The sequence below is a fragment of the Oncorhynchus kisutch genome, linkage group LG15, assembly GCF_002021735.2.
Source record: "Oncorhynchus kisutch isolate 150728-3 linkage group LG15, Okis_V2, whole genome shotgun sequence".
Classification (NCBI taxonomy): Eukaryota; Metazoa; Chordata; class Actinopteri; order Salmoniformes; family Salmonidae; genus Oncorhynchus; species Oncorhynchus kisutch.
Window position 1 is genome coordinate 33,416,333 of NC_034188.2, and position 15,696 is coordinate 33,432,028.

The 15,696-nt window shown below is 44.4% G+C and overlaps 1 protein-coding gene across 1 annotated transcript; it reads right to left on the minus strand.

The window, feature by feature from the left end:
* Positions 1–336: 336 nt before the first annotated feature.
* Positions 337–10,589, minus strand: LOC109905971 (P2X purinoceptor 3-like). The gene is made up of 12 exons (XM_031791363.1): positions 10,237–10,589; positions 9,861–9,996; positions 8,370–8,441; positions 8,086–8,155; positions 2,933–3,023; positions 2,666–2,743; positions 2,074–2,215; positions 1,685–1,821; positions 1,412–1,517; positions 1,267–1,332; positions 1,039–1,116; positions 337–896 (listed from the first exon to the last, which is right to left on the minus strand). Exons 1-12 carry the CDS (start codon positions 10,365–10,367, stop codon positions 771–773), a joined length of 1,233 nt encoding a protein of 410 aa, XP_031647223.1. The 5' UTR covers positions 10,368–10,589; the 3' UTR covers positions 337–770.
* Positions 10,590–15,696: the final 5,107 nt, after the last annotated feature.

Below are 15,696 nucleotides of genomic sequence, written 5' to 3' on the forward strand. Positions count from 1 at the left end.
AGACCAGCCCTGTCCACCTGGTCCACCTAGACTTCCAGTCATTGCACTACCGCTAGTTAGCATTGGTTCACAAAATTATCTCTAACTTCCTTCATACTGGACACAGAGACATTAAAATGGTATCCAGTAGTTCATCTGACACACAAGCACGTAGCTAAAGGCCAAAATCCTGAAGTGTCCTATTTAAGATGCTCTTAAGCTGATCTATTGGTGCTGAGATGGGTCCGTGGTGGGAGGTGTGTTTTTCTGTGTGCATGTGTGTGTGTATATCGGGTGTGTATTGCAATAGAATCAGATACAGACACACACAAAATACAGCAGGCGCGACTCAGTCAATTCCGACCAATTTATTTACTGGTTACTGTTGTTTTTTGAGGGTCCAAGATGATTATAGAACCACGTCATCTCTTCTCATACCCCTTTAAACCCCCCATCGTTATAGAACATCACAAATGGAGGTTATGAGAGCAAGACAGAGATGAAGAAAGGGATGAGGCCAGGTAAATGTAACATATGAACTACATAGTATATGTACAAAAGCAATGGGACCAGGGCAGAGCTTTTATGCATATTGATGTAACTGTTTATAATGTTATTTTAAGCTACAGTAGAGTTCAGAAATAGTTTGCCCCAAAACAACATTTTAAAAGTTCCTCAAATGTTAAATCGTTACCTTCCCTCACATGAACATAGGACTTATCAACAGCTGCTAGTAAAATAAGGAAGTGGTGGAGGATCCTCTCTGCCGATTGGTTGAAGTGGACTGTCACTCAAAGCTGCTGGTCCAGGTAAAGGGAGACAGCTCCCGAGTCATCTGAAATCTTCTCCTCTGCTTTGTTTGACAGCTGGCTGCAACTTTCTCGGGAGAGTAATATCTGTATCTGTGACTCAGAAACCTAGGGAGAGGAAGCGAGGGAGAGACAGAGAGAGAGAATAAGACTGTCTCGAGATGCTCTTCACCGCTCTCTCCCACACACAAATGACTTACAATATAACACAAAAAAAATATGCTTTTATCTGAGTAATTAAAAAAAAAACCTCTTCAAATTTCTTGGCCTTGTATTGGTCCGCCCCCTTCAGGAAGTTCAGGAGGATGATATCACAGAGGACCGTACCCTGCAGCATATCAGAACAAAGACAGTTACACAAGTTGACCTAAAAAATCCTGAAATACTTGCCTCGATTCTAGGGTTTAATGGAGGTAACATTCTAAACGTATTGCATGACCTCCTTTTAAAGCATACAGTCTGAGTACAGAAGCCTTACCAGTCCCACAGAGGTAAAGGCTGCCACTAGGTTGATCAGAGTAGGAACTGTGTTGAACTTCCCTGCCTGAAAGGACAAAGACAGATGAATCCCGTATAATACACAGATAACAGGTACACGCACACACACCCTAATCCACACTCACAAGCCCAGTGACCAGGATGTCAAAGCGGATGGCGTAGGCCTTATGGAGAGTGCGGAAGTCCGTCCGATTCTCTATCCCGTTCTCCGTTTTGTAATATTTGGCAAATCTGTGGATGATGAGAGAGGGGGAGACCGTGTCAATGAACACAGAAATAAAACGAGAGGAGGAGGGGGGTAAGAAGGATGGAGAGGGGGAAAGAAAGAGGATGGGGAGAAGGAGGAAGAAAGACGGGGAGTCTCTTAAACAGTTCTAAACTGAAAGGGGTTACAGTACCTGAAGTTGTATCCCTGAGAGATGGCGTTCTTCTGAAACACAGCATCAAGTCGCGTGAAGGAGTAATGTGGTTCACATCTTTCTTCTGACTCATCCAGATTACACTCCCATTCAATATTGATCCCGATCTCTCCACCCTGATAGAGGGAGACAGAGGGAGGGAAAAGAAGAGAAGGACAGATAGGTGAGGAGGGGGAAGAGGAAAGGTAGGGACAAGCAGGTGGGACTGGAGATATATAAAATGGAGAGGGAGAAGTGGGAAAGAGAGAGGTTGAGAAAGCAGAATATAAGAGAGAGGGAGAGGAGAGAAAAGAAAGATGGGAGACCTTCGGGGGAGAGAGATGGAGATAGAGGAGATGATGATGAAGAGAGGAGGAGATGAGTCTCACTGTCTGAGCGATGGTGGAGAAGTTCTGTCCAGTATAGCGCAGCACATCTCCCACCTTGAAGATGGGGCAGTGGCGGTTGTGCTCCGGGTCATATGTACAGCTCCTGATATAAGTTGTATTCAGCGATGACGGGAAGTTCCCTCTGTGGGAGAGAGAAGGTACAAATTTGAGTGATAGAGCCAAATCCCCTTCTTCGGTAGAAAAGAGAGGGCAACGCCTTGACAAGAAAGTTGGAGTGAGACCTCCTGAAAGGACTCTAACACAACATCATAAAGGTCTTCCCTTTGTTCATTTGAACATCTTGGCCATGTTCTGTTATAATCTCCACCCGGCACAGCCAGAAGAGGACTGGCCACCCCACATAGCCTGGTTCCTCTCTAGGTTTCTTCCTCGGTTTTGGCCTTTCTAGGGAGTTTTTCCCAGCCACCGTGCTTCTACACCTGCATTGCTTGCTGTTTGGGGTTTTAGGCTGGGTTTCTGTACAGCACTTTGAGATATCAGCTGATCTACGAAGGGCTATATGAATCAATTCGATTTGATTTGAGTTGATTCCCCAATACAGCCCCAGGAATGAGAGGTGTGTCGGACTCACCTGGTGACGTTGAACATAGGGAAGCGGATACTGTTCTTGATGAAGATGGTGAAGTTTTCCACCTCCATCATTGGTTGCCTGAGAAAGGGTAAGGGAGAAAAAAGAGAGAGAGAAGAAGGACTTAGTTAGGTGGGATGCACAAGTTGTAAACATGACATGTCATATGTTCATAATATTGTGGTCTATATGAAGCAGCTTTCTTTATGAGACAGAGCGAGAGAGAGAAAGAGAGAAAGAGAGAAAGAGAAAATGAAAGAGAGGTCTTACATTATGACTTTGTCATTCTCGGCAGGGCACCAACCCTCCATCTCACAGCGGCCTCCTTCAGAGGAGTTCACACAGGCACCAGTTATTATTCCTGTGGAGGAGAGAGAGATAAAGAGGGAGAGAGAGAGATAAAGAGAGAGAGAGAGAGAGAGAGAGAGAGAGAGAGAGAGAGAGAGAGAGAGAGCGAGAGCGAGAGCATGAGTGAGTGAGTGAGTGAGTGAGTGAGTGAGTGAGTGAGTGAGTGAGTGAGTGAGTGAGTGAGTGAGTGAGTGAGTGAGTGAGTGAGTGAGTGAAAGAGAGAGAGAGAGAGAGAGAGAGAGCTACAGGACTGTTTTACTAGCACAGACTAGAATATGTTCTGGGATTCATCCAATGGCATTGAGGAGTATACTACCTCAGTCACCGGCTTCATCAATAAGTGCATCGACGATGTCGTCCCCACAGTGACCGTACGTACATATCCCAACCAGATGCCATGGATTACAGGCAACATCTGCACCGAGCTAAAGGCTAGAGTACCCTCCAAAGCTCATCATTAAGCTTGAGGCCCTGGGTCTCAACCCCGCCCTGTGCAATTGGGTCCTGGACTTCCTGATGGGCCGCACCCGGGTGCTGAAGGTAGGTAACAACATCTACACTTCGCCTCAACACTGGGGCCCCACAAGGGTGCGTGCTCAGCCCCCTCCTGTACTCCCTATTCACCCATGACTGCATGGCCATGCATGCGTCCAACTCAATCATCAAGTTTGCAGATGACACAACAGTAGTAGGCTTGATTACCAACAACAACGAGACAGCCTACAGGGAGGAGGTGAGGGCACTCAGAGTGTAGTGTCAGCAAAACAACCTCTCACTCAATGTCAACAAAACAAAGGAGATGATCGTGGACTTCAGGAAACAGCAGAGGGAGCACTCCCCTATCCACGTCAATGGGACAGCAGTGGAGAAGGTTGAACGTTTTAAGTTCCTCGGCTTACACATCACAGACAAACTGAAATGGTCCACCCACACAGACAGTGTGATGAAGAAGGCGCCACAGTGCCTCTTCAACCTCAGGAGGCTGAAGAAATTTGGCTTGTCACCTAAAACCCTCACAAACTTTTACAGATGCACAATTGAGAGCATCTTGTTGGGATGTATCACCGCCTGGTACGGCAACTGCACCGCCCACAACCGCAAGGCTCTCCAAAGGTTGGTGCGTTCTGCACCACGCAACACCGGGGGCAAACAAAATTAAGCTCCTTATGGAAAATCAAGAGACACTTTTTGCTGACTATTATAACAATGAGAACATCAGTAATCTCCCACACAGACCATCCCCTGGCATGGCACAGTGCTATATTAGCACACTACCCCTCTGTTAAGAGGGGGAGGGTGTTACCGAGGGGTGGAAAGTCAGGATACTAGACAATGATGACTCTGAGTCAGCTAATATAAATCTCTAAGTCTGGAACAGTACTGGTATAGGGAAAACCCAAACAGTTTCAGCTGGACTTTCACCTAATAAAAGAATTAGCTCAGGAGGAGAAGCTCTCCCTCGAGAAAGATACCCCCATCCCGAGCAGGTCAGACCAGACCTCTTCATTATATAACCCCACAGATGAGCAACCCCAAGCGGAAAGTCAACCTCCCAGCACAGAGTACTACTCCCTCATTGAAATGAAGGATACATTCACCCAGCTGGAGGTAAGGCAAGTGAAGCTAGAACAGCAGGTGAACACACTCCAGTCAGCACAAAAAAATTGTCCAGCTAAACAACACCCCCCCAACCAGACCTGGAGAGCTGGAGGTGGAGAGAGACAAATCTGCACTCTGGACTGTGGTGAGACAACTTCAACAGTAGAAAAAGCAAAAGCAAGAGCAGGAGAAGAACAGAGCACTAGAGGAGAGGGTCAGACTGCTGAAGGAGAGGGTGAGGGGGATGGCATGTGACAGAGAACAACCCACTAGAGAGGTGGTCACACCCGCAGAGAAGCCAGCAGAACAGCCCAACTCAGCTCCCGACAAAAGTCTCGACACCACAGCAGGACAGTCCACCCCAGACCCTGACCATGTCGAATTCACAGTGGGACAGACAAATGAAGAACCCCAAGCCCAGAGGATCTCACGCCCCCTGAGCACCCTCCCCTTGTCAGCCACCCTGATAGCCCCCCCACTGAGGACATACACAAGACACAGATTGTTCTCCTTATGGACTCAAATGGGAAATATATACAAGAAAAACTCTTCCCCAAACACAGACTGTCTAAACTCTGGTGTCCAAACACCCAGCGCGCCCTAGACCTTCTGTCTGAGGACCAACTAGGGTCACCCAGCCACATAATAAAACACACAGGCACAAACGACCTGAGAGCACAGTAGGAAAGGGTGGCCACAGCACTCAAGGGAGTGATTGAAAAAGCTTGTTCTACTTTCCCCAATGCACAAGTGGTTCACCCTGCTATCTCCACACTGCTACCACGAAGAGACTTCCACCCTGCCACAATACAGTGGGTAAACACAAGTATTTCCCATGACTGTGCCTCAAAACCAAATGTTTACCTAGCCCACCACTCCACCCTGGACTTGAGCAGCCTTTATGACCAGGTCCACCTATACAAGGCAGCAGTGCCCACCTTTGCCCTGACCCTAAAGGACATCGCTCTCAAACACAGCCCCAACACTTCACACAGGAGCAACAGATCAATAGACACCCCACCCAGACCAGAGAGACACTCTCCCAGACCTGCGGGACCCCCCTGGGACCTACACATAGAGGACCCATGCCGAGAGGATCTACATCCAGGCCACAACACCACCAGCCACATCCATACCCCCACCCCAACCAATCAACCTCCCCAAATCAACCATGCCCACACCCCATTTAGGCCCCCTCAGATCAGACCTCCTGCCCACCCCATGCACCCCACCCCCGCAAAGAGGGCTTCAACATGGAAGTCACACATATGTCCAGGCCGTGAGCAGGCAAACAGGCCCAGCCCCCACTCGTACACTAGCCCAAGCCAATGACATGTACCAGGTGCTTAGCAGGCTCTACTAACACTAACTGGCCTGAGGCCAAACCACACGACCAACAACATGGGACACTTTATGGAACACAAAGCCTTCACTATCTCATCCTGGAATATCCAAGGCCTGAGGTCATCTGCCTCTGGCCTAAAGAGCAAGGACCTGGGCTTCATCAAAGAAATCGGAAATACAGACATTGTCATCCTACAAGAAACATGGTATAGAGGAGACGGACCCACTGGTTGCCCTCTAGTTACAGAGAGCTGGTAGTCCCATCCACCAAACTACCAGGTGTGAAACAGGGAAAAGACTCAGGGGGTATGCTAATTTGGTATAAAGCAGACCTAACTCACTCCATTAAATTAATCAAAACAGGAGTATTTTACATTTGGCTAGAAATTCAAAAGGAAATGATCTTAACAGAGAACAATGTCCTCCTATGTGCTACCTATATCCCCCCGACTAGAATCCCCATACTTTAAGGAAGATATCTTCTCCATCCTGGTAGGGGAAATCAATCATTTCCAGGCCCAGGGACATGTACTAGTCTGTGGCGACCTCTTAAAGAAGAAGTTACAGGTCTGTGAGAGCCAGAAATCTTGCTTGTTTGTAGGTGACCAAATACTTATTTTCCACCATAATTTGCAAATAAATTCATTACAAATCCTACAATGTGATTTTCTGGATTTTTTTCCCTAATTTTGTCTGTCATAGTTGAAGTGTACCTATGATGAAAATTACAGGCCTCTCTCGCCTTTTTAAGTGGGAGAACTTGCACAATTGGTGGCTGACTAAATACTTTTTTTGCCCCACTGTACATGATCAAATAGAAATCTTAGAAGCAACTATTAAAGACTACCAGAACCCATTGGATTCTCCAATTACCTTGAATGAACTACAGGACCAAATAAAAATCCTCCAACCCAAAAAGGCCTGTGGTGTTGATGGTATCCTCAATGAAACGATCGAATATACAGACAACAAATTCCAATTGGCTATACTAAAACTCTTTAATTAGCTCTGGCATCTTCCCCAAAATTTGTAACCAAGGACTGATCACCGCAATCCACAAAGTGGAGGCAAATTTGATCCCAAAAATTACCGTGGGATATGTGTCAACAGCAATCTTTGGAAAATCCTCTGCATTATCATTAAAAGCAGACTCATACATTTCCTCAGTGAAAACAATGTACTGAGCAAATTTCAAATTGTTTTTTTTTAACCAAATTATCATACAACAGACCATGTATTCACCCTGCACAACCCAACTGACAAACAAACAAACCAAAACAAAGGTAGAGTCTTCTCATACTTTGCTGATTTCAAAAAAAGCCTTTGACTCAATTTGGCAGGAGGGTCTGCTATACAAACTGATGGAAAGTGGTATTGGGGGAAAAACATACGACATTATAAAATCCATGTACACAAACAACAAGTGTGGGGTTAAAATAGGCACACATTTATTCCCACAGGGCTGTGGGTTGAGACAGGGATGCGGCTTAAGCCTCACCCGCTTCAACATATATATCAATGAATTGGCGTGGACACTAGAACAGTCTGCAGCACCCGGCAACACCCTACTAGCATCTGGAGTCAAATGTCTACTGTTTGCTGGCCCTGACAGTAAATTTCATTAAGATAAAAGTAATGGTGTTCCAAAAAAGGTCCAGTTGCCAGGACCACAAATACAAATTCCATCTAGACACCGTTGCCCTAGAGCATACAAAAAACGATACATACCTTGGCCTAAACATCAGCGCCACAGGTAACTTCCACAAAGCTGTGAACGATCTGAGAGATAAGGCAAGAAGGACCTTCTATGCCATCAAAAGGAACATAAAATTCGATATACCATTAGGATCTGGCTAAAAATACTTGAATCAGTTATAGAACCCATTGCCCTTTATGGTTGTGAGGTCTGGGATCTGCTCATCAACCAAGAATTCACAAAATGGGACAAACACCAAATTGAGACTCTGCATACAGAATTCTTCAAAAATGTCCTCTGTGTACAACGTAAAACACAGAATAATGCATGCAGAGCAGAGCAGAGAGAGAGAGAGAGAGAGAGAGGAGGAAGGATCAACCGAGTCCCAGGAGGGGAATGGTGGAGAAAACAAGAAGAGGAAATAGTTGAAACTCGCCGTTTCCAAGGAAGCTCCCTAAATGCTTGTCACAGTCTTCATCTGTTTCACACTCGTACTTCACGTCACTCTGAACACACAAAGAACAGATACACAGGCGTTAATAGCATTGGCCTTCGACCAGCAGCTCTGTCACCACCCAATATTAAATGCCTCAGCTCTTGTTAATGGTACGGGCGGGGGCTTTGCAGAGTAGAGTACGTTGTATTGTTAAAACCATGGTATAGAGAACTGGAGCAGGTAGGTAAACCCGCTACATGTATACTGGACTGAAATGGACTCACCTCAGGGCAGAAGCCTTGGAATTGTTCCTCCGTGACGATGAGTTTGGTGATGATGCAGAACACTGCGGCACCCTGTCAGCACATATACAAACCAGCACTTTAGCCTAAACGTCATCAAGTCAACCTATCAGGCCTACTGCTGAAACCATCTAAAAGCCTCAACCAAAGACATATTTTTTGTTGTTCTTGCTATCATTAGCAACCCATTTTTTTTTTTGCCATGCTACTTAACCAGTTTCTTGGGCTAATGCTAACTAATGTACTCTGATGAACCACTCAGACACTTATTCTACCCAACCAAAGGACTTCATTTAGTTTCCCATCATCACCTCACACCAAGCACTTCCCTTTAAGTGTTTAACATTACCACAGTGAAATGCTCAATGACATTATATCAAGTATCTATAGACTTCTTGTACCACACTTCGGCTGACTGGGCGAGTTTTTGTGTGTGTACCTATTGCAATCATTTTAATAACGTTTAATCAACATTTGGTACACTGAGTATTCAAAATATGAGGAACACCTGCTCCTCCCATGACAAATCAAATCAAATTGGTCACATGCGCCAAATACAACAACCTTACAGTGAAATTATATATTTTTGACCTTTATTTAACTAGGCAAGTCATTTAAGAACAAATTCTTATTTTCAATGACGCGATAGGAACAGTAGGTTAACTGCCTGTTCAGGGGCAGAACAACAGATTTGTATCTTGTCAGCTCGGGGATTTGAACTTGCAACCTTCCGTTTATTAGTCCAACGTAGGAACTGTTTAGAGGCCTCTTGGACCTAGACTTGGCGGTCCGATACCGCTTGCCGTGCGGTAGCAGAGAAAACAGTCTATGACTTGGGTGGCTGGAGACACAGACTGACCAGGTAAATCCAGGTGAAAGCTATGATCCCTTATTGATGTCACTTGTTAAATCCACTTCAATCAGTGTAGATGAAGGGGAGGAGACAGGTTAAACAAGGATTTTTAAGCCTTGAGACAATTGAGACATGGATTGTGTGTGTGCGCCATTCAGAGGGTGAATGGGCAAGACAAAATAAGTAATTTCCTTCTCACGGATATGGTAGTAGGTGCCAGGCACACCGGTTTGAGTGTGTCAAGAACTGCAATGCTGCTGGGTTTTTCACCCTTAACAGTTTCTTGCGTGTTTCAAGACTGGTTCGCCACCCGAAGGACATCCATCCAGTCAACCTGACACAACTGTGGGAAGCATCGGAGTCAACATGGGCCAGCAATCCTTGTGGAAGTTTGACACCTTGTAGAGTCCATGCGACGAATTGAGGCTGTTCTGGGGTGCAACTCAATATTAGGAAGACGGTCCTAGTGTTAGGTATACTCAGTGTATATTACACAGTGTACAGTTATAATATACAAGTTGTGTACAGTAACTATGTTAGCACTGCAGTATAACTTCTGTGTTGTTTTAGTTTAGGGTCAAAGGTAAGATGTCACGGTTAGGCGTCTGGGTGTCACAGACCTGCGTAGGGGCGACATAGTCCGCCACATCCATCACACGGTTGTTATGGTAACCGAAGCCCTTCACCTTAGTCATGACAGAAGACTCGATGCCAGAGTCTTTCACCTGGTATGCCTTTTCGTGTAAAAAGACCCACCTAAATTCCAAAACAGGAAAGAAAGATAGATGGAGGCAAAGGTTATGGAGAATGACAGGGAGGGGGGCGGGTAAGGAAGACGATTAGTAACAATAGTTCTAGAATGATCAGGAGCAAGACATTGGGAGAGGAAAGAATTAAGGGGGAAAGAAAGATGACAAAGAGAGGTCGACATTATCATACACACACACACGCACATACACACACACACATACACACACACAAACAAGTTGTACCGACCAAACGAAGTAGATGATGATGAGCAGTTGTACGACGCGGTTGATGATTCCAACAGACCAGCTCTTCACCACCACAGACTTGGTTGTCTCGTAGGTGAAGAAGTCCGTAATAAAGCCCCATAGCAAAGACATCCTGAGAAATGGGTTGTGTGTGCGTGCGTGTGTCTACGTGCGAAACAGCTGCAAGTCTATTTTGCATCAGAGTTTCTCCAGGTGGGTGAGTGAGAGCCCAACAAGTGTGTAAATACTGCTTCAGTTGCCACACAATGCTGCTGAGAAGATGTCTCACAAAAATGTCCCTCTGTGTGTCGTCGATCCTTCTGCTTCTCACCCTCTTTAGTACCTCTCTCTGTAACACCCTGTCCCTCTCTCTCTCTCTCTGGTTCGTTGAGTAATCATGCTGGACCTCCCCTTTTCTCCTGCAAATGAAAAAAAAAGAAGAAGAGGAAATAAAAAAAACTCTTTATCTCTCTATTCCTCCATCGCGTCCTCTCTCTCTCTCTCTCTCTCTCCTCACCACAAATCCCTATCTCCCGACCGCCCCTTGAGTCCCTCCCTTTCCCATCAAAACTGTTCTCCCCTCTTACTTCTGACACGAGTGTCTCACTACATGTGAACACAAAACGCTTACCTCAAATCGCCTTCGACCTACACACACGTTCAAATTCCAACGGAACCCCACAACATGTGAACAGTGCTCCGCAGAGCGGTAAACACACAGTAAGATGCATTTGAGAGATCAATACAAACTAGGTCTCTCATACTATTAAGGGTGTAATGATAATGGCTATTATAATCCCGCTTAGTGGCATACACACGAAGTGTGCTAATGTAAGCATTTCAACAGTTGTAAGTGTGTTTGCGGCACGTGTGCCTGTGTGTGTGTGTGTTGTGTACATGTGTATAATATCTAGATACCGAGCTGGAAGATGTCACGTCTTCACTTCTTAAGTGGTTCCATTACGTCTGTGGCCAATTACAGTAGTACAATGCAAGTAACAAACACAATTAATACATTAACAATAGGATTATATGAGCTCTGAGTGCACATGCCAAGGCAATGTTATCACGTTTCAGGAAATGGCATGGTTCTGTGAAATCTATATACAGCACATCCCAGACATACATGATAAAGCAGAGACTTAGTAAGGGGTGTGCTCGTGATATGAGTAAGACAGAGAGAGAGACCAAGAGAGCAACAGCAAGAGAGAGAGAGAGAGAGACAGAAAAAGAGAGACAGAAAGAGTGAGACAGAGACAGAAAGAGAGAGAGACAGAACGAGAGAGAGAGACAGAGAGAGAGACAGAGACAGAGACAGAAATAGAGAGCGACGACATAGGATTGACTGAGGTCTCTCTCATTAATGGCATTTTTGTGAAAGGGAAAACCACAAGTGATCATCATACAGGAAATGACTCAGCATAGACAGATAAACACGCGCAGACACAAAAGTACATCTTCACATTAGTGAAATTATAGATATATATGCACATTAACGTTTGAATTATAGTGACCTGAGGGAAGGAGGAGGAGTAGTCCTTTTCGGGATCTCTGATGAACATGGTATTTTGGAGAGGAGACGCTGTCTTACAGGGGAATCGCTCTGGGTCGGCACCGCACACTATCATCCTGGTACCCCTCGCTTTTAAAAACCACCCCCCTCACCTTGCCCACCCCACCCAGCCCCTTTTAATAACCACCCTTCCTATTCTGACCCCACTCTACAACCACTGTCTCTACCCTGCCCTGCCATCAACTCACATTAGAATTCACTCTGAAACAAACGACCCCTGCTTGGTTAAACTGGATCAATGCATACGTAGAAGCTGCAGGAAAAGCATTAAAGGTTACTCTCTTTGTTTGAACAACTTTCTGCATCCAGGATGAGGTTCCGATAAGTGTGTTCACCTTCTGACCCCACACTCATGCTCAGTCAGCCGTCTGACCGGTCTGGCTCTCTCTCCTCCAGTTCTGAAGGCGAAGACTATTACCTCCCACTATGATGACCACATAATAATGTTATAGTAACGTTGAATATTATGATACATCTGGAAACGTTCATCTATGTGGCACATCAACCCGAACAACATTGTAGCCCTTCCTGTAATATCTATTATCTCTCTCAGTACAGCCACTAATGCCACACTTTCTATAACAAACTCAATTAAGAGAAGCAATCTTATGATCTGTGTTAAAACGTATCAATAGCAGAACGGCAAGGATCAAATTACCGAACTTCTGATCATTTTTGTTTTGGCTAAGTCCCTGACTTACGTATCTTGGACCACCTTTTTACAAAAACTTGAAATACAAATGTCATCAGTGAATACAAAACTCAGTGTTAAGTAGGGGGGGACATAATATATATTTATACTGTACATATACACTACCGGTCAAAAGTTTTAGAACACCGACTCATTCAAGGGTTTTTCTGTATTTTTACTATTTTCTACATTGTAGAATAATAGTGAAGACATCAATACTATGAAATAACACATATGGAATCATGTAGTAAAAAAGTGTCAAAAAATATTTTTGATTGTAGATTCTTCAAATAGTCACCCTTTGCCTTGATGACAGCTTTGCACACTATTGGCATTCTCTCAACCAGCTTCACCTGGAATGCTTTCCAGTCTTGAAGGAGTTCCCATATATGCTGAACACTTGTTGGCTGCTTTTCCTTCACTCTGCATTCCGACTCATCCCAAACCATCTCAATTTGGTTGAGGTCGGGGGATTGTGGAGGCCAGGTCATCTGATGCAGCACTCCATCACTCTCCTTCTTGGTAAAATAGCCCTTACACAGCCTGAAGGTGTGTTGGGTCATTGTCCTGTTGAAAAACAAATGATAGCCCCACTAAGCCCAAACCTGATGGGATGGCGTATTTCTGCAGAATGCTGTGGTAGGCATGCTGGTTAAGTGTGCCTTGAATCCTAAATAAATTACAGACAGTGTCACCAGCAAAGCACCCCCACACCATAACACATCCTTCTCCGTGCTTTACGATGGGAAATAAACATGCAGAGATCATCCGTTCACCCACACCTCATTTCACAAAGACATGGCGGTTGGAACCAAAAATCTCAAATTTGGACTCCAGACCAAAGGACAAATTTCCACCGGTCTATTGCCATTGCTCGTATTTCTTGGCCCAAGCAAGTCTCTTCTTCTTATTGGTGTCCTTTAGTCATGGCTTCTTTGCAGCAATTCGACCATGGAGGCCTGAATCACGCAGTCTCCTCTGAACAGTTGATGTTGAGATGTCTGTTACTTGAACTCTGGGAAGCATTTATTTGGGCTGCAATTTCTGAGCCTGGTAACTCTAATGAACTTACACTCTGCAGCAGTGGTAACTCTGGATCTTCCATCCTGTGGAGGTCCTCATGAGAGCCAATTTCATCATAGCGCTTGATGGTTTTTGAGACTGCGCTTGAAGAAACTTTAAAAGTTATTGAAATGTTCTGTATTGACTGACCTTCATGTCTTAAAGTAATGATGGACTGTCATTTCTCTTTGCTTATTTGAGCTGTTCTTGCCATAATAGGGACTTGGTATTTTACCAAATAGGGCTCTATTCTATATATAACCCCCCCCCCCATACCATGTCACAATACAACTGATTGGCTGAAACGCATTAAGAAGGAAAGAAATTCAACAAATTAACTTTAATGAAGGCACACCTGTTAATTGAAATGCATTCCAGGTGACTACCTCATGAAGCTGAGTTGAGAGAATGCCAAGTGTGCAAAGCTGTCATCAAGGCAAAGGGTAATTTTTTAGTTTTGATGTCTTCACTATTATTCTATAATGTAGAAAAGAGTAAAAATAAAGAAAAACCCTTGATGAGTAGGTGTTCTTAAACTTTTGACCGGTAGTGTATATATATTTTTTTTATCCAATTGTATTAACACTCCAACAGCCTACCCCACCGCCCAGAGGCGTCCGCATGGTTTTGCTGCTATTGGACCAGGTCTCTCTTGGAAAATAGATATTATCTCAATGAGGAAAAACCTGTATAAATAAAGCTAAAAAAATAAATGTCAAAAAATTGTCCTAAAGCACACCGTTACCAGGTTTTGTATCACATTCCAATGATAAAACAGGGGGGACAAAAACACAATTTCAGAATGTGTGTGTGGGGGGGGGCATGTCAGCCTCATCCCCAGTGAAAGTTGTGCCCCTGCATTGTCCTCATCAGAAGAGAAATGTGTGCAATTGTGTTCAACGTTTCCAGCAATCGGTAAATACTACTGCACAGAATTCTAAATCACCCCGTTAGTGTCATACCGTGTACGATATATAATTTTTACAATATTGTGGACATGCAGATGCAGAAAATGCGTTACTCCCAAGTCATCATCTTCGACATTGTGACCTTCCTCTATAGAGCATTGCTTTGATGTGCATTTTTTTCTACGCTGCTGCTACTCGCTGTTTATTATCTATGCATAGTCACTTCACCCCTACCTACATGTACATATTACCTCAAATTACCTCGTCTAACTTTTTTTTAAACTTGAGTTTATTTAGTAAATATTTTCTTAAACTCGTAAAGAAAAAACCTGCATTGTTAGTTAAGGGCTTATAAGTAAACATTTCACAGTAATGTCTACACCTGTTGTATTCGGTGCATAAAATGTGATTTGATTTGATTGAGGCCTATAAATTCATATCAGTTGTGTTCCTCCATTGTGTTCACCTTTCCTTATTTCTATTGTGGATCGTGTTTCTGTGCAATGGTCTAGAAAACTATGAGCAAACCAGCCTTTGTATTGAATACATGGAATTGGATTGTGATGGAATTAAATTCTGCACATGTGCTTATTTTTTAATATTTTTTTACCAGGAATAATACACTGCATGACTAAAAGTATGTGGACACCTGCACGTCAAACATCTCATTCCAAAATCATGGACATTAACATGGAGCTGGTCCCCCAAAGACATGGATGTCGATGAAGGCAGCCCTCCACACCTCTCTGATTCAGAGGAGTTGGGTTAAATGCGGAAGACACGTTTCAGTTGAATGCATTCAGTTGTATAACTGACTAAGTAAGTATCCCCCTTTCCCTTTCCTTTGCTTCTTTAACCTCCTCCACTCTTCTGGGAAGGCTGTCCACTAGATGCTGGAACATTGCTGCAGGGACTTGCTTCCATTCAGCCACAAGAGCATTAGTGAGATTGGGCACTAATGTTGGGCAATAAGGCCTGGCTCACAGTCAGCGTTCCAATTCATCCCAAAGGTGTTCGATGGGGTTGAGGTCAGGGCTCTGTGCAGGCCAGTCAAGTTCTTCTTCACCGATCTCGACAAACCATTTCTGTATGGGCCTCACTTTTTGCACGGGGGCATTGTCATGCTGAAACAGGAAAGGGCCTTCCCCAAAATGTTGCCTCAAAGTTGGAAGCACAGAATCGTCTAGATTGTCATTGTGTGCTGGAGCGTTAAGATTTCCCTTCACT